Genomic DNA, 17,668 nt, shown 5'->3' on the forward strand with positions numbered 1-17,668 from the left:
GAGCCCCCCTAGGAAGCCCAGCCTGCCTGAAGTGGCTGCCAGGATGGGGGGCTCAGAGCCTCTCAAGGTGCAGGTAGTGAAGGGGCACTGCAGACCCAAGGCCACGGGGGAGAGATGGAAGATGCCAGGTGGTCTTCTGGAGCCCTGCCCACCCCTCTTTGTCCAGGAGGTCAAGTCCCAGGAGGCTGTTGAGGGGCACAGATGCACCTTCTCCTGCCTCTTCCATGGCCGCCCACAGCCCACAGTCACTTGGTACAACAACGCCAAGCCTGTGGGGCGTATCCAGGGCACTGCTGTTCACACCACAGAGTGCTGCTCGACACTGACCTTCCCATCCCTGCTCCCACAGCATGGTGGCACTGTCACCTGCGTGATTTTCAACCCGCTGGGCACAGTCAGCACCTCAGCTGCACTCCGTGTGAGGCAGCCGATGCCAGCCTACGAGGTCATGAAAAAGGAGGAGGAAGAGGAAGGGAAGAAAGAGGAGGAGGGGGAAGAAGAGAGGAAAGTGAAGGAGGAAGAATGTGAGAAAGAAAAGAAGGAGGAGGATGGTGAGGAGAAGGAGAAGGTGGAGGAGGAGGAAGAAGTCGGCCTGGCCTTCACAGCAGAGCAGGACCTGCCAAGTGCAGTTCCAGACTCAGACTTGCTGTCACTACCTGTGGAAATCACAATCACTGCCCCGTCTCCAACACCAGAGCAAGACACAGAGATGAAGGAGACCACACGGCCCTCTCCAGACCAGGCTGCTCCCATGATAAAGCACAAGTTCAAGTTTTCATTTGATGTGGGAAATGAGCCACCCCAAATTGTGGCAGAAGCCCCAGCACACATTCATTGCCATGAAGGGGAGGCAGTGGTGGTGGAGTGTGCTGTGTCTGGGCAGCCCTCACCAGCTGTGGCCTGGTCCCTGAATGGCCAGAGCCTCTCTGCCAGCGAGAGGCTGAGGTTTGAGGAAGACAAGAATGGTATGTGTCGCTTACACATCCAAGGGGTCTCTGTCGCAGATGCTGGTCTGTATCGTTGTGTGGCCAAGAATGTGGCTGGAACCGCACAGACTGCCTCTGAGCTGACAGTGCAGCCCAGTCCACCAAGGTTTTATAGCACAGATGGAGGCACTGAGGAATTGCCTGCTGTGGACCATGTTCTGCACCTCCAAGGCCTCAGCACACTTGTGAAGGATGAAGAGGAACAGATCACATGTTCCAAGGAGGAGGAAGCCCACCTACCCTGGTCCCTGCAGCCATCTTCGTCTCCTGGTGAGCAATTAGAAGAGCGTGAGAAAACGCCTAACTTCAGGGAAAGTGAGATGAAGGAAACGATGGTGCTGGATATCATGGAAGTTTATGCAAAGCAAGAAATGGATTATACAGAAGAAAGTGTGAGGGATACAGACAGTATTTCTGAGATGAGGCAGCATAGGGAAAAATCTGTCTCTGAGGAGCACAGCTTTGGAATTGATGCCACTGAGCTGCACCCCAGCATGTCCAGGGAAGAGCATGAACTGGTGGCCAAGGACTCTGGTCACTTTTCAGAGGAGCTGGAGGCTGAAGGAGACAAGGTGGTACCACCTACAGATACTCTGTCCTGGGACATCTTGAAGTCACCATTTATGGAAGTGACAGGGCAAACACATGCCTCTGAGCAATCTGCTCTGACAAGGGAGTGTGAGGATTCACAATTTTTCATTCCTGTATCACCTGTGGTGCAAGAGGGGAGTGATGTTTACATGGAGGAGAGTGATGCTTCTGCCTGGGAGGCAATGTCTCCTGATGTGCCCCTAGTAGAACAGCCAAGTGTGCCCCACCTGCAGGACAACATTGCAAACACACCCACAAAGGAGCAGTTTGGCTGTTATGACTTCTGTACAGAAGAACAGCGGAAGGAACAGACCAAGAAGCAAGAGGGTTCAGTTGATATTGAACAGGACATTGAGGCCGATGATCACCTTTGTAAAGAAGAAACGACTGATGCTGGGGATGCTTCACACTGGGAAATGCACAATGATGGACAAATGCTGCAAGAAATGGAGTCTGACGCAAGCAACTCTTCTTTGGATCGAATCCTCACTCCTCCTGGCATAGAAAACTCAGGTCAAGATCTTACTGAGGAAGTTGAGGTTCACCTAAAAGAAGTGCATTTCAAAGAGCAGCTATTGCCATCTGAGACTGAGACCAATATCACATTTGATCTGAAGAAGTTTGTAGAGCCTTTCCCAGCTGCAGAGGCTGTGGACACAGAACAGGTACAAACCCCCACAGCTCTAGAGAGTGTGGAGGCAGGAGTGACTGGGCTCATCTCCCCTGTGCACCAACATGATGTGCTTGTGGAAGAGATGTCTCTTAGTGAGGAGCTGCGTCAGAGTTACAGGATGCAGCAGGAGCAGGTCAGTACTCAGGAAGAAGCACAGCCAAGAGAAATCAGAAGGGCTGATTTGCAAATCCCTAATGGGGATCTTGGCAGCATCATGATATCTGCTGAAGAAGGATCTTCTGCTGAAGAAATTAATGAGTCAGAGGTGAGTGTCTGTGGGGAGGATTCACCTGAGGGACAAATTCATAGTTTTCTGGTGGAGTACACAGCAGATTTGCAAAGAGGAGTCCAGGAAACACACATGTGGGAGAGTGGGGAACAACTGGAGACCACAGACTCCCAGAGTGACAGCTTCATCATCGACTTGAAAAAAGCTGCACGTGAAAAGAAACCCCAGGCTGGGCATCAAGTTGAGGAGGAAGCTTCTGAGAGAGAAAAGGTCTTTGAGACAGGAATGAGCAGCTCTACCTGTAAGCTAGAAAGCACAGATTCCCCTGAGGAGATGCTCAGGGACACCCAACAGGAACCAAACACAGCCAAGGGCTTCTCTTTTAACCAACTCTTACTTGGTTTAATAATGGAAGATCCTGTGGCACAGAAGGAGCAAAGGAAGGAGTCTCAGGGCAAGAAGAGAATTCCCACTGAGGAAGCCTCTGAGAATAGCCTGGATGGAGAAGAACTATGGGAGGATATTTCTCCAGGTCCAGAGCCCAGTGCTATTCAAGTCTCAGAGCTGGAGCCTGACTTGTCCCTGGCCAAGTATTTAAGGTCAACTGGGATGCAGGAAACTCCTTATCTCAAAGGGACTGTTCAGAAGGAGCAGCGAGAGACCATCACTTCACTGGAAGTGGAGGAAGTTACCTTCAGCACGGTTTATGACTATTACAACAACCAGCAGGAACTCGCCCGGCCCTTCTCTCCTGAGTCAGAAATGTCTATAGAGCTGGAGAGCAGGAGCGGAGAGGATTCACCTGATTCAGACCACTTCTACACACCTCCATCCTCAGTGGAGATCTTTGAAACTGCTTCATCAGCTTCCTACCACACACCACTCAGCACGCCTGAGTGCTACTCCACACCGTCTGAGAGCTCAGGACACAGCACACCACCTGAGCGCTACTCCACACCATCTGAGGGCTCAGGACACAGCACATCACCTGAGCGCTACTCCACACCGTCTGAGGGCCCAGGACACAGCACACCACCTGAGCGCTACTCCACACCGTCTGAGGGCTCAGGACACAGCACACCACCTGAGCGCTACTCCACACCATCTGAGGGCTCAGTGTACAGCACACCACCTGAGCGCTACTCCACACCGTCTGAGGGTTCAAAAAGCAACACACCCTCAGAGCGCTACTTCACACCTTTTGAGGGACCCTGCTCTGCATCAGGGGACAGCACACCACCAGAGCACTACCAGACACCCACTGGGGAGTACATGGACGCTCTGACCATGCTCCCCTTCTGTGAGACAAGGCAGCAGCCTCCAGACCAGCCACAGGCTGAGGTGTTCAGGACCCCCTGTGAAGCCCTGGAGCCATCAGGCAGGGAGATGCCACCTGCTTTCCTCAAGGCCTTGATCAGGAGGAGGCTGTACAAGGGCAGCACACTGAGCTTTGTGGCTGAGGTGGTGGGTGTGCCCAAGCCTGAGGTGAAATGGTATCACAATAAATCTCTGTTGGAGCTGGATGAGAGAGTGCGGATAGAGAAGGATGGGGAAAAATATCTGCTGGAGATCACTAACATCCAGAAAGCTGATGGAGGGCAGTATCTGTGCCATGCAGTAAACATTGTTGGGGAAGCTAAAAGTATCGCACAGGTGGAAGTCTTGTCTGAAGATGGGCGGTCACTAGCACTGCCACCTCCTGTCACCCACCAGCATGTTATACATTTTGACCTGGAACAAAATACATCTTCAAGGTCACCTTCACCACAGGAAATCCTCCTGGAAGTGGAGCTGGATGAAAGTGAGGTGAAGGAGTTTGAGAAGCAGGTCAAAATTGTAACCAGTCCTGAGTTTAGCCCAGATAAAAAGAGCATGGTGGTTTCTCTGGATGTTCTTCCACTTGCCTTGTTGGAGCAAGCTGCAGGCTTGGCCGCAGAGGAGAATGAGGATGTAAAAATTGATTTCCAAGTAACTGAAATGCCTCCCCGCTTTGCCGTGCCCTTTGCAGATGTTGAGGTGACAGAAGGCTTGGAGGCAGTGTTTGAGTGCGTGGTAACAGGTACTCCTGTCCCAGTAGTGCAGTGGTTCAGAGGTGACACCTGTGTGACACCTGCCACAGGGAAGTATGTTGTGAGTCACAAGGAGGGACTTCACAGTCTGAAGGTCCAAAATGTAGGTCTTTCTGATGGTGGCTGGTATCACTGTCGAGCGATGAATCGGCTGGGAGAAGCAATGTGCAAAGGGTCTCTCGTAGTCATGGCTCAGCAGGGAGCAAGTGCTAAGGTGAGCAGTGAGATAGTCATGGGCAATGAACCACACAAGCCTCAGGAGCGTGACTTGCTTTTGAGTAAGACTGTGAGCCCGGGTGACCAGTCAGAAACAGAGCTGGAGTTTGAGCTCAAGCGGCACATAGACGACCCAGAGAAAGCGATCCGACTGCTTGCAGTGACTCAACAAGAGCAGGAAGTGGAAGGGGAGAAGTGTGTCAACATCAGTTTGTTTGCAGAGCCATCCCAAGAGGAACGAGTTGAGTTTAGGGCAGAGGACTCGGAGAGCTGCAGCTTTGAGTTCCAGGTCACAGAAGCCCCTCCCAGATTTCTGAGGCTTATTTCTGACTACAGTACGTTTGTAGGTGCCTCGGCATGTTTCCAGTGTCTCGTAACTGGTTCCCCCCACCCAAGTGTCTGCTGGTACAAGGATGGGGTGTTGTTGGAAGGGGACAGGTACTGTGTGCAGGAAGAGGAGGGGGGCTCTCATAGCCTTACTATTGAAAACTTGATGCAAAGTGACAGTGGGCAGTACAAATGTATAGCTACTAACAGGGCAGGAACTGCTGAGACTTGTGCTGTGTTAACATTATACTAAATTTCCATAATTTATTTCAGAGTCTCTTTTGAAACACTAAATGTTTTTATGCTGGTCATTGCAGGTAAAAATGCAGCACTCATTTTAGGGGCATTGTTTTTCATCTCTTTAAGGATGAAAACCACTCTACGTGGGCATATTTCTGTCTCACTTAAACTTGCCTTAATCGGGGAATTTAAGTGAAATTTGATCTGTGCATAGGTTTTGTGTACACTTTCTACACTGAGGTATATTTCAGGCTCCCTCCAAGCTCCTTACTCTTTCTTGTAAAGATATTTTAATTGACACTCATTTATATAGGACTAATTTTTTCGTATAGTGTACATAGACCTGTGTGTCTGTAACAGTGCAGTCATTATTGTTTTATGTAGACTAGAAATCACCTGAAAATGTAGAAATCACCTTTTTCTTGTAACCTAGAGGTTATGCTTGCTGTTTAGTTCGGATATAGTTCTGTGAAAGAGCTCCTTAAATTGGTATTCCCCCTTCTCACAATGTTGTGTCAGAACATGTGAGTCTCACTGATTCAAATCCTGTGTTTACAGTTTCTATCACTGCAAAATTCTTACATCCATGGGCCTTATTCTACTGACTCATGGAATTAAATGACTTTTTTTTTAAGTCAATGGAATTATGCTGTTGCAAAGAAAAGTAACACAATGGGAAGAAAATGAAAGTTTTGCATTAGTAGAGGCTGGGCAGGATTTTTTTCTCTATTACCAAGTAATAAACATGAAAACATATTTTGTACTGTAGAAGTTAAACGGAAAGGAGAGGGAGCATAATAAATCAATGATGTAACTGTAAATTCATTAAAATAATTTTGGTTGTCCCCGTATTACAATGTCATTCATAAAAATATGTAGTAATAAAAAAGTGAGAGATTTTTATTCAGTATTCTTGTTTCACTTTAGAAATAAATCTCTACATATTCCCTTTTTCCTTTTTTTAAAAATTAGTAACAGTTAGGTGTGCTATGTGTCAAGATGACCAGAAATAAGTAGAATACATTCAATTGTTATCTGTGGCATTTTCTCAGCAGAAGAGATTTTTACGTTACTGTTCTCAATGTGAGTATATAGTTTTGTATTGAAAATAATGCTAATATTTAGGAGGAGGAATCAGCAGTAGCTGACATAATAAAATCAGAACTAAATCTATCTTACATAAACAATTATAAATTGATTTAAAAATATGTTAAAAGTATGGAAGTTATTAATTAATGTTTATCAGAAGTTAAATAACTCTCTAATGCATGTGCCAGCATTCCAGTTACCAATATGCCAAGGTGAAACCTTGAGTTCAACAACCCTAAGCAAAAATTATTTTTACTTTGATTACATGTTCATGAGGTTCTTCCAGTTATTTACAAATTGTTGTCAGTTGCCTTGCAAACTGCTTTAAGGAGCATGGTGATTTTAAGCATAAAATAACTGAATGTACTATAGAAATAGTTATGTTCATGCATGTTCTTATTTCTGAGCTTGACATGTCCTCACACTGAGGTCAACATGCCTCAAAAACTCAATCTTTTAAGACTACCCCATCACTCAACTGGGATAGTAACTTTTGATCAAAAGATTCACTTTGCCCAATTGTGTTGCCCAACACAAGCATAAAGTCAGGAGTGGCAGGTTCTAATGACCCAGTACATGGGGAAAATGACTGGACTGGTTAGGCTAATACCAATGTGTCACTTCAATTTCTTCCCAGTCATGACCTCATGATAAATATTTAAGATTTGTATGTTGTTAAAAAGCAGAGATAATTGTGATTTCTCACAGGTAACAGTGGTAGGAAAGAGCAGCATGAGTGTCTGACCCAGTGCTGTGTTGGGAAAGAATTGCTTCATAATGTGTCCTTAATCCATTCCTTGTGTAGATGTGTAGCACTAACTGATTCATTAGACAGCAGAGGTCCCTAGGGAAGTTGGCATGAATTGTTTGATATTAGACGTCAGCTGTGACGTGAGGGGTCTTTTAGTTCCAAAGCCAAAGACGTCAGAGGCCCTTTAGAAAGTTCCTAAGCGATTATGATGTGTTTAATTGGCATGTAAACGGACGGAAATTTGTAGTAGAAACAAGCCCATAACTTGTTTTTGAAGCCATAAGCTAAACACATCCAAGTTCATGTTCATATCTGAAATACATGGCCAAGTGTTTTTATCTTTACCTGTGTGGTAGTGTTTGTGGTTTGTGTAATTTTAAAAGTCTTGTTTTAAATTTCATACATTAGCCAGGAGCACTATCGTGCTTATGGAGAGACAAAGTCTCAACTAAGCTACAATGATATAAATCTGGAATAATTCTAATCTTGAATAAACTTACCTTGGGGCAACTGGTATAGCTTAGAGCTATGATTGACCATCTCTCTTCAAAATTTTGTGCTTTCATAGGAATTACAAAACTCACCATTTCATTGTAAGGTTTAATGTCATCTTAATTTCTACAAGACAATTATCTTTAAAAAATGATTAATTATGTTCGTTTGTCATCAATGTGTATTGAATGTTAACGTGTATGGTTAATTTGTGAAATAAATATGTAAATGATTTAAGTCCGTCGCATCTTGTACTTTATTCATTTCACAGACATAGCTAAAATATGAAAAAATATCTGTATCGGTTTTTTCTGTCATAAATATCCAGGAACACACAAAAGTGCATTAATTTTTGCCACACTCCTGTGTATAAAGCATTCTCATGTGCGTTAGCATAGGTTCCATTCTGCAATTTTTATACTTTATTATGGGCCCAATTCTGCGACCCATTCTCAAATTCATTAGTACATTGTATTTCTGGGGAAACTGCCCTACTGTTTTAACAAGGATGGTAGGTAATACTGAAGGACTGGTGTAATTTTTTTTTAAACTTAAGAATCTCCTCTCTGCAGTTAATCACTGTATGCACTGTGCTATGTCATGTATATTATGGTATTTCTGGCAAGATTAATAATTGCTAAAACCAATGAGAAAGAATTGGATATGGCATATTCGTTCTTTATAGTTGTTATTGGAGTGCAGCAAAAAATTATTATTTCTCAATAAGTTTTGGAATTTAAGGCACTGTAATTGAGAAATTTATCAAGATTCACCATTACAGTTGCTTGGAGACTTTTATCCACTCACATTTCTTTTATTCTTTTTTAACAACTCTCATATCTTTCCAGTGTCACATACTGTGGGCTTTAACTGAGCATACTTGACTCAGTGAGGACAATAGGATTTGATTTCCAAAGGTTTTCCTTGCGCCGTGCTTTTCATGGATGGTTTTTCTGTTCCTGGAAGTCTCAGATTTCACTGATGCTTCTCATGTCAAGTGTCTGCAGACAGTGACATGTTCTTGATGTCTGTTTCCTCTCATTTTGAAACCACCACTAGAACAAAGTGGTTCAACACATAAATGTCTAAATTAACAAAGGCAAGAGAAAGAAAAAGCTTAAAGTGCTCTGTCCTCTTTTTCCCTGGTATTGTGGGAGTTTTAATATGCAATGTTGTGGTAGGGAGGAATTTAAAAGTAGAGATTTATATCAATTACATTAAATCAAGTGTGCAAACTCACGTTTTTAGTAATAATGGTGTTGTAAGCATAAGGGTCTAATGACAAAAACAGGACAAAGCTGATAAGGGAGAGGTAGTATCTTAGTGTGTTAGACAAAAGGTAGAGTTGAAAGAGATTAACTAACTGCACCAGAAGAAAGGTTGGTGCACTGAAAAGTTTGTGTTATTTCTCCAATCCTAATTCTGTCATTCTGCATTTTCTTGGTGTTTTGAATTAAACCAGAGTCTCAGCGATGTTCTGCTGTACTTATTTGTAAGAGTGTACATACAAATATGTATGGCAGATACCACTTTAATCCTGTTTGTGAAATGCACAATGTTGCTTGACTGTTACTCTCACAGTACACCCTGGGGGTATGCCTAAGCCATACTGTGATGTCAGGTTTAAAGAGACACCTGTGTTGATCCAAATAGAAAGTTCATAAGTAACCTGACAGCACAGCATGTCTTGCGGGTTTTGCAGGTGTGTATTTGACAGCAAGAGGACCTCATGGTCATTGTTAACTGCTGTACAGTATTGAGAAAGCCTCCAACTATACAAAAATAGTTGCACTAACGCTGTTTATTGCTAGCTACAAGTGTTCTCTTAAGCATTCTAGTAAATGAAACAATTTTTTTCCATACAGACATCGCTAGCTCTTTTACTGTGTCTTCTGAGGAAGGAAGAAGTGAAGGCTACAGCAGCGGCCTTCAGTTGCCTGATAGAGAGAAAACACTTGAATTTGAGTCTGAAAAAACAGTTTATTCCAGCAAAGCAAAGATGAAAATGGAGGACGGGGGCAAAGTCCCTGTTTTCCTCAAACAGGCCTCAAATGTTGAAGTCTGGCAGGGAGATGTAGCTAGGCTCTCTGTTACTGTTACTGGCAGCCCCACACCCAAAATCCAGTGGTTTTTCAACAGTATGAAGCTAACCCCATCGATGGACTGTAAGTTAGTGTTTGCTGGCAATGACCACAGCCTCATCCTCCCATATGCGGGTGTGCAGGATGAGGGTGAGTACACGTGCGTGGCCAGCAATGCATACGGTGAGACCACATGCAGTGCCCACCTCCACGTGCGGCAGCGGGTACAAGGAGTCCCTCGCTTTGCCAGGGAGCCAGACAGCGTGCGGTGTGCGCTGGGCTTCACTGCAGTCTTTGAGTACACTGTGGCTGGGGAGCCATGCCCTGATGTGCAGTGGTTCAAGGGGAATAAGCAGCTCTTCTCTGATGCACATTGTTCTGTTGCTAACCACCCTGATGGCTCAGGCTCCCTGACAGTGTGGAAGTGCATGGAGGAGGACGCTGGGCTCTACACGTGCAGGGCGGTGAGCGCCCTGGGCGAGGCCACATGCTCTGCTGAGCTCCTTGTACTGCCAGAGGAGCATGCTGCGTGCAGGCAGAGCCCAGCCTTGCAACACTCTGCAGTGGCAGAGGACCAAAGCCCCCTCTCCTATGAGGAGGCTGGTGAGCTTCCTGCCATGGAAGGAGCACTCAGCCTTGAGGTCATGAGGGAGCCCCTGACCCTCCTTCAGCTCCAGACGAGCCAGGCAGAGCACACACTGGCCAGGGAGGACATCTTGCCTGCCCTGCCACCAGCCTGTCTGGCTGCACAGAGTGTTGAAGAGATGCTTGCCCAGGTGGCCACAACACAAGAGAGCAGCAGGCTTCTGGCAGAGGCACTGCAAACCCTCCCTGCTGGCCCCCAGGGTGTGGTGCCTGCAGCAGTGATGGAGACACGACTGCTGGGCTGCCTTGGGACTGTAGCTGCACAGATGCTCTTGCCCAAGGAGCAAGTCATCCCCAAGGCAGCACAGCAAATGGCTGTTCTGAAGGCAGAGGCTTCCCCAGCGCTTCTACAGGTGTCAAGCACCACCGAGAGCCATGCCATAGATGGTGACCACATCCAGGTCCTTGAGGGCTTCCAGGCAATGCAAGGTGAGCTGAAGGCTGAACCCCAATTTCCCTCTGAACTGGCTTTCACTGAAGGCCAAGCTGTGCCCCTGGAGAACATTTTTTCCCTGGAAGCAGCAGAGGCTGATTTTGCTGCAAGAATCCATGAGGGACAGGCTGTGAGATTTCCCTTGCTGCTAGAAGAAAACCAGCCCCTGGACGAGGAACATGTCGTGGATCTTGCCAGCCCACTTAGGCGGTGTCCAAGGGCAGAGAGACAACCCCATGAAACAATGTACACTCACCAGCTCCTGCCAAGCCAAGTCCTCAACAAAGAGAGCCAGCTCACTGCTGGGATTCCCAGGAGCTTCAACTTAGACATAAAGTCTCAAATTAGAAATGCACTGAAAGCTGCAGTGGTAAGCGAGCAAAACCTCTTGTTTTCAGAATGGTTGGCTGATAAAGAAAATGTTGAAGTAAGGACATTAAACATCACCGAGGAACATAAACATACTCAATGCACCTATGTTGTGACCACAGGAGGACTCAGTCCCATAGAAATACCAGTCTCCTTGGGAGAAGTCAGCATTCAGACAGCTGACCAGAAAATGGTCTTGAAGGAGGCTTTCTATTCTCTTATTTGTGAAGAAAAACATCTCTTGACAGATGAAAAATCCAAAGCATTGCCAGTCGATCCCAGTCCATTTCTCTCAGGAAAATCCTCTGAGCTGGAGCCCCAGCAGGCTGAGAGGACTACAGAGGCAGAAATACCCCTGGAGCAGCCTTTGTCTGCACAAGTAATGGACACTGTGATGGGGCATGGTCAAATCAAGGATGTGGGTGCAGCTGCAGCCACTGCTGATGTAGCCTCTGCAGGTGTCCCCATTGAGACACCCACAGAAATACTGAAAAGGAAGGAGAAAAGGGAAGAAATATGTGAGGAAGAGGGCAGAGAGGGTCTGGAAACTAGAGCTGGGAAGCTAGAAGATGAGCTGGGCAAAGAGAGTTATCCCATCATACACAGCAAACTGGTGGACACTGTTGTGGAGGAAGGGGAGAGTGTCAGTCTGGTGTCTGCCATAACAAATGTCAGAGAGGTGAACTGGTACTTTGAGGGTAAACTGGTGTCTTCAGGCGACAAATTCAAGTGTTTGCAAGATCAGGACATGTACACACTAGTAATAAGCAAAGTGTGCACGGAGATTCACCAAGGAGAGTACACCTGTGAGGCACTGAATCAAAGTGGAAAAAGAGCAACAGCAGCAAAACTCACAGTTGTTAAAAGAGGTTGGATTATGGGCATAAGATACTGCCTTTCTAATACACTGTTCTACTAATGAAACTGCCCCACTATGTGTCTGTATCTTTGGATACAGACATAATATTAATACCATCATGCTACTAATCAGAGGACCCCCTTTCTCTCTGGATTTATGGTCTCCTTTTACCACATTTCTAAGTCCCTCACTTCCTGCATCCCAGTCTTTGGTCAGAAACTTTGTGCTTCCTGTTCTCATCACACAAGCACAGTCAGGACAAGCTGCATCTCAATTCCCAATGCTTCTCCCATGGTTGCCTAAGAAGTGGGCCTGCTCTTCTCACTTTTCTCACTGCTGCACTCTCTCTCACTCTTTAGAGTCATTGCACAGTTTCAGCACAATTTCTCATTCACACCATAATTTGTCACAGCTCCAGGATGGTGTGGTGTATGTTTGTATCACATTGTTGTTGTGCATCACTGCTGCGTGTTGGCTTACAGAATCACCACTGTGTTTCCTGATGTCATTATGTACCATAACACTGTCTGTCCACTGAGCCTGGTACTGCTTTCATTTCTTACAGATTTTTTTTCCTTTACAGTCACTTTATGTGGATTGCGAGTAGATCACCTGTTTGTTTTTTTTCAGTTAGGCACTTCACTATTATTTTCCAGAATGTCAGCAGGCAGGCTTTGAGTTACTCTCTGCTTCTGATTTCAGTTGCACCGATCCTGAGGAGGAGGCTCGAATCTCTGGAGGTGGCTGTAAATCACGTAGCCAAGTTTACCTGTGAGGTAGAGACTGCTCCCAATGTCAGGTTCCAGTGGTACAAAGCTGGACGAGAGATATATGATGGAGACAAATACTCCATTCGCACCTCCAACTACGTCTCCACGCTGGAGATCCCGAGGCCTCAGGTTGTTGACTATGGAGAGTATAGCTGCAAGGCTTCCAACCAGCATGGCAGTGTAAGCTCTACAGCCCTTTTAACAGTCACTGGTAAGTACGGACTTCCAAGTACTTCTCCTCCATAAAATATCTTGGTATATTGTAATGCTTTCACTGCTGTACTTACACATGTTTATGGTAGGGCTCTTGATTGCCATTGTTATGCATAATCCATACCTAATTTTGGCAGGCACAAGCATAGAGAAGAAATAATTTTTGAGAATGCTGCTGTTAGATGCTTTCTGTGCCTAGAAAAGGGAATTAGTGTGAAAAGCTTCAGAAGGGAAGAAAGAAGGGGGAGAGAGCAGGAGGGACTAGATTGTCAACAGAACGTGAATACATTCTTGAAGAAGGTTTATTTAACTTCCAGACAACAAGAAAACATGCACTTTTAAGTCTGATTTCTTTGGTGTACTAATCACTGTGTAATTATCATAGCACCCTATGTTTATCCTGCAGCTATACTTGTCAGGGAGGCTATGCAGCTACACATACCTGAACATGTGTGCCATGTTCAGAAGGGAACTCTGTGTGGTTGGCGAAACAGAACTTCTTAAACAAACAAAAGAGGGTTTAAAGCTCTTCCAGTTTGTGAACATTTTTGTCTATTGAGAGCTATAAAATTATCTTCTTTTTTTTTCTTTTTTTTTTGCCTATTAAAAAAAAAACAAAACCAAAACAGCTCACCATCTCTTGATCTTTTAGTGTATTATGATTGGTTTTGCTCTGACTTTTCTCTTTGTGGGAGGAGTCTTTATGTGGTCTTTGCTAAGTGCCAGCTGCCAGAGACTAGACAGACACACAAATTGTGAAGTGCATGCAAACTTTTCCATCTTGAGGGAATGGTGTGGAAATATGTCAGTCTTGGGGGAGGAAATTCTGGCTTTTGGTTTATTTTCCTTTAGTTTGTACATTGCTCCAAAGATTCAAAATGCCTTCAAGCTCTGGAGCAATGTATAGACCCAAGAAGTACAAAATCAAAAACCAAAATTCATCATCTTTAACACCTCTTATCTCCTTTACTGCTGGCTTCTTTTGCTTAAGAGTGTCCAGTGACAAACTGACCCCTCTTGCGCTTTGTCCCTGGCAAATGTGAAGAAAGAACATAAGCTCTGTTTCTCGCCTCTGGATAACATTGAACCTCTTTGTTTTGCAGAAGCATTTCCACCAACGTTTCTTACCAGACCTGAATCTATCACTACTTTTGTGGGCAAAAGTGCCAAGTTCCTGTGTACTGTTTCGGGCACTCCAGTCATCGATGTCGCCTGGCAGAAAGATGGCACAACTATTTCACCTTCAGACCGCCACAAGATCTCCAAAGTGGAAAATAAACATGTATTAGAAATTTCCCTTCTCACCACCACTGACAGAGGGGTTTACACTTGCAAAGCTTCCAACAAGTTTGGGGCTGACATTTGCCAGGCTGAAATGGTCATTATAGACAAGCCCCACTTCATTAAAGTTTTGCAGTCAGTGCAGTCAGCAGTAAATAAGAAAATACGTCTTGAATGTCAGGTAGATGAAGACAGGAAAGTAACAGTAGGGTGGACGAAGGATGGAAACAAAATCCCCCCGGGCAAAGATTATAAGATTTACTTTGAAGACAAAATAGCCTCGCTTGAGATCCCTCTGGCTAAGCTCAAGGATTCAGGCCATTATATGTGCACTGCCTCAAATGAGGCAGGAAGCAGCTCCTCTTCTGCCAGTGTCACAGTCAGAGGTAAGATAATCCTACACCCCCTTTACCTCTGTTCTTTTTGAGTTCCCCATTTCTTCTTTTGCAGGGAAAGACTTCTTTGGGCTGGAATGACAAGTGAATTCTTCTCAGACCTGCCATCGAGTCCATTCACCTCTTGCTCGTTTCCCCTGCTGCCTTCCGGTGCACTGTTTGTTGCTTCAAAATTTCTTTCACCAGCCAGATCCAAGAATTGCTCCTGTATGCAAGGGAGAGATGGATGGAGAGGGCAAGGGAAACCACAAGAACTGGAGTTCAGCAAAGATTATGCTGATCTTTTCTGAAGTCATGTTTTGTTCTTGCGCTAAAGAACCAATCTTTCAAAGCTTCATATTTCAGCTTTCTTTTTCTCTTTTCCTTTCCCCCTTTTCCCTTTTCTTCCCCTTTGTTTCCCATTTTTAGAACCACCATCCTTTGTGAAGAAGGTCGATCCATCTTATTTACTGACCCCAGGTGACTCTGCACGCCTTCAATGCAAAATCAAAGGGTCTCCTGAAATCCAGGTTACTTGGTTCAAGAACAATAAGGAAATCCGTGAAAGTAACACACACAGGATGTCCTTTGTCAATTCTGTGGCTGTGTTAGATATTTTGGAGATGAAAGTTGATGACAGTGGGAGCTACTCATGTGAAGCTGTAAATGAGGTTGGAAGTGACAGTTGCACCACCGAAGTAGTTGTCAAAGGTCTGTTCTTGCTGCTACCGCCAGTCACATTCTTGAGAGAAACCTTCTTTTCCTTTTTTTTTTGGCATGGTTGACTAATTCTTTCTTGCTGCTTTTATAGAGCCTCCGTCTTTCATTCGAACACTTGAACCAGCAGAGGTAGTGAAGGGAACAAACACCGTTCTTCAGTGTGAGGTTGCTGGCACTGGACCATTTGAGATTAGCTGGTACAAAGACAAGAAACAGATTCGCAGTAGTAAAAAATACAGGTTGACCTCTCAGAAAGCTGTTATTTCTCTGGAGGTGTCCTCATTTAATAGTGCGGATGTCGGTGAATACGAGTGTGTGATAGCTAATGAAGTCGGGAAGTGCATATGCAGTGCAACATACATCTTGAAAGGTCAGTGGGAGAGAGAAAACTACTTACTGAAGGGACTGGCAAGAACCTCTCATTTCTTAAAATATCTTGCCTTTGGATTTGTGGGCGGCTAGGGAGGGTGGGGAGGGAGAGTATCTTCTTGTCTTAAAATTCTGTATGTATCTTAACTCTTATCTGGCGTCAAACCTGTGAATTTGAAGGACATTCAGCTTAAAGGGCCATGCATTAGCTCCTAGCTGGGGAATGCAGCTTTTCTCCTTGTCTGCTCTTTAGCTGAATTGCGCCGTGTACTGCACATGCAGTCTCGTAAAACTGTCTTTAAGCAGCAGGTTTGATGGGATGATGTGGTAGCAGATGAATATTTCTCCTTGTCTCTTTTCTTTGAACTAGAACCACCATCTTTTGTTAAGAAAATCGAAAATGTGACAGCTCTGGCTGGAGATAGTGTTACATTACAGGCTGTGGTGAAAGGGTCACAGCCTATTTCTGTGACGTGGATGAAGGGCAAAGACATTATTCAAGATGATAACAAAGTGAGAGTGACATTTGAACATGGTCTAGCAACACTGCAAATTACCGGTGTCCAGCTGAGCTCTGGTGGCAAATACACCTGCGTGGCTGAGAATGATGCAGGAAGTCAGTCCTGCTTTGGTGAACTAGCAGTGAAAGGTCAGTGAAGTAGTGCTGTGATCCCCGCATTGTCTTCCACCTGAGAAGAAGAGCGATTTCCTTTTGTCCCTAACACTAGTTGTTTCATTCTGTTGTAGAACCTGCCAAAATCATTGAAAAATCTGAAATGATCCAGGTAACAGCAGGGGAACCAGCCATTTTGGAGTACACCGTCACAGGCACTCCAGAGCTAAAAACCAAATGGTTCAAAGATGGAAGGCCACTACCTGCCAGCAAAAAATATAGGATCAGCTTTAAAAATAACATTGCCCAGCTCAAGTTTTATGCTACTGAAATGCAGGACAGTGGCGAGTACACCTTTGAGATATCCAATGATGTGGGCATCAGCTCTTGTACTACCAGCTTCACTGTGCTAGGTTGGTACTGACTCTTTGCAAAGAGCCCTGCTACTCTGCTCTGAGCCCAACAGAGCCAGAAGCAGAACTACATGCCTGTTTTGCTCATGTGTTGGTCTCTTTCATTTTTTTTTGCTCCCAACAGATCGCACTGTCCCTCCCTTCTTTACTAAACCACTGAAGAATATTGACAGCATCATTAGCACCTCGTGCCGCCTAGACTGCAAAATTTCAGGCTCTCTTCCAATGACTGTCTCTTGGTTTAAGCAAGACACTGAGATCACATCAAGTCCCAAGTACACAGTACACTTTGTAGAAGGCTCTGCATCTTTGGAAATAAAACACCTGGATGCAAGTGATGCTGGGGTCTACATTTGCAGAGCCACAAACTCTGCTGGTAGCAAAGAAAGCAGTAGCACTTTGTTTATAAAAGGTTTGGCAATTTGTTTCACATTTCTTGGAGTTTTACTTTTCATGTGATACCACTTTTCTTCCCCAAACTGCAGGCCATGCGTCTGACAATTGTTTCCTTTCAATACAATCTAGAGCCACCCAGCTTCACTATAGAACCAGAGTCCCAAGATGTACTGCCTGCATCAACCGTACGTTTCAAAAGCACATTTAAAGGCACAACACCGCTGACGGTGAAATGGTTCAAAGGTGATACTGAGCTGGTGACAGGAGGAGCCTGCTACGTTATGACAGAAGCATTAGCAAGTTACTTGGAGCTTTATGCAGTCAAACCAACAGACTCAGGAAAATACACCTGCAAAGTCTCCAATGTAGCTGGTTCAGTAACATGCAGGGCAAACTTGTTTGTAAAAGGTTTGCACTCTTACTCTCTTTTAAACTTTCAGCTGCTGGATTGATCCAGTGGCACTCTTTC

The 17,668-nt window shown here is 45.0% G+C and overlaps 3 protein-coding genes across 3 annotated transcripts in view; all 3 read left to right on the plus strand.

Annotated features, from left to right (window-relative positions):
- LOC104161377 (titin-like) overlaps positions 1 to 17,668 on the plus strand; it is a gene marked incomplete at its 3' end in the record, with an annotated part of 82,597 nt that overhangs the window by 40,165 nt on the left and 24,764 nt on the right. Inside the window, exons 44-51 of the mRNA XM_009699791.1 lie at positions 12,753 to 13,031; positions 14,137 to 14,700; positions 15,118 to 15,399; positions 15,500 to 15,778; positions 16,148 to 16,426; positions 16,525 to 16,803; positions 16,928 to 17,215; positions 17,329 to 17,607. Of these exons, the coding sequence (XP_009698093.1) occupies positions 12,753 to 13,031; positions 14,137 to 14,700; positions 15,118 to 15,399; positions 15,500 to 15,778; positions 16,148 to 16,426; positions 16,525 to 16,803; positions 16,928 to 17,215; positions 17,329 to 17,607 (2,529 nt within the window). The remainder of the gene's footprint in view (positions 1 to 12,752; positions 13,032 to 14,136; positions 14,701 to 15,117; positions 15,400 to 15,499; positions 15,779 to 16,147; positions 16,427 to 16,524; positions 16,804 to 16,927; positions 17,216 to 17,328; positions 17,608 to 17,668) is intronic.
- LOC104161375 (muscle M-line assembly protein unc-89-like) lies at positions 710 to 5,344 on the plus strand. Its single transcript, XM_009699789.1, has one exon. The coding sequence runs from the start codon at positions 710 to 712 to the stop codon at positions 5,342 to 5,344; it is 4,635 nt and encodes a 1,544-aa protein (XP_009698091.1).
- LOC104161376 (titin-like) lies at positions 9,663 to 12,110 on the plus strand. Its single transcript, XM_009699790.1, has one exon. It carries the CDS (start codon positions 9,663 to 9,665, stop codon positions 12,108 to 12,110), a length of 2,448 nt encoding a protein of 815 aa, XP_009698092.1.

Source organism: Cariama cristata, unplaced genomic scaffold (assembly GCF_000690535.1).
Source record: "Cariama cristata isolate BGI_N322 unplaced genomic scaffold, ASM69053v1 scaffold40474, whole genome shotgun sequence".
In the NCBI taxonomy this organism is placed as follows: Eukaryota; Metazoa; Chordata; class Aves; order Cariamiformes; family Cariamidae; genus Cariama; species Cariama cristata.

Excerpts from the sequence above, each read along its gene's own strand:
- LOC104161375 (XM_009699789.1), top strand. The coding sequence starts at position 710 with ATGAAGGAGACCACACGGCCCTCTCCAGACCAGGCTGCTCCCATGATA.
- LOC104161376 (XM_009699790.1), top strand. The coding sequence starts at position 9,663 with ATGAAAATGGAGGACGGGGGCAAAGTCCCTGTTTTCCTCAAACAGGCC.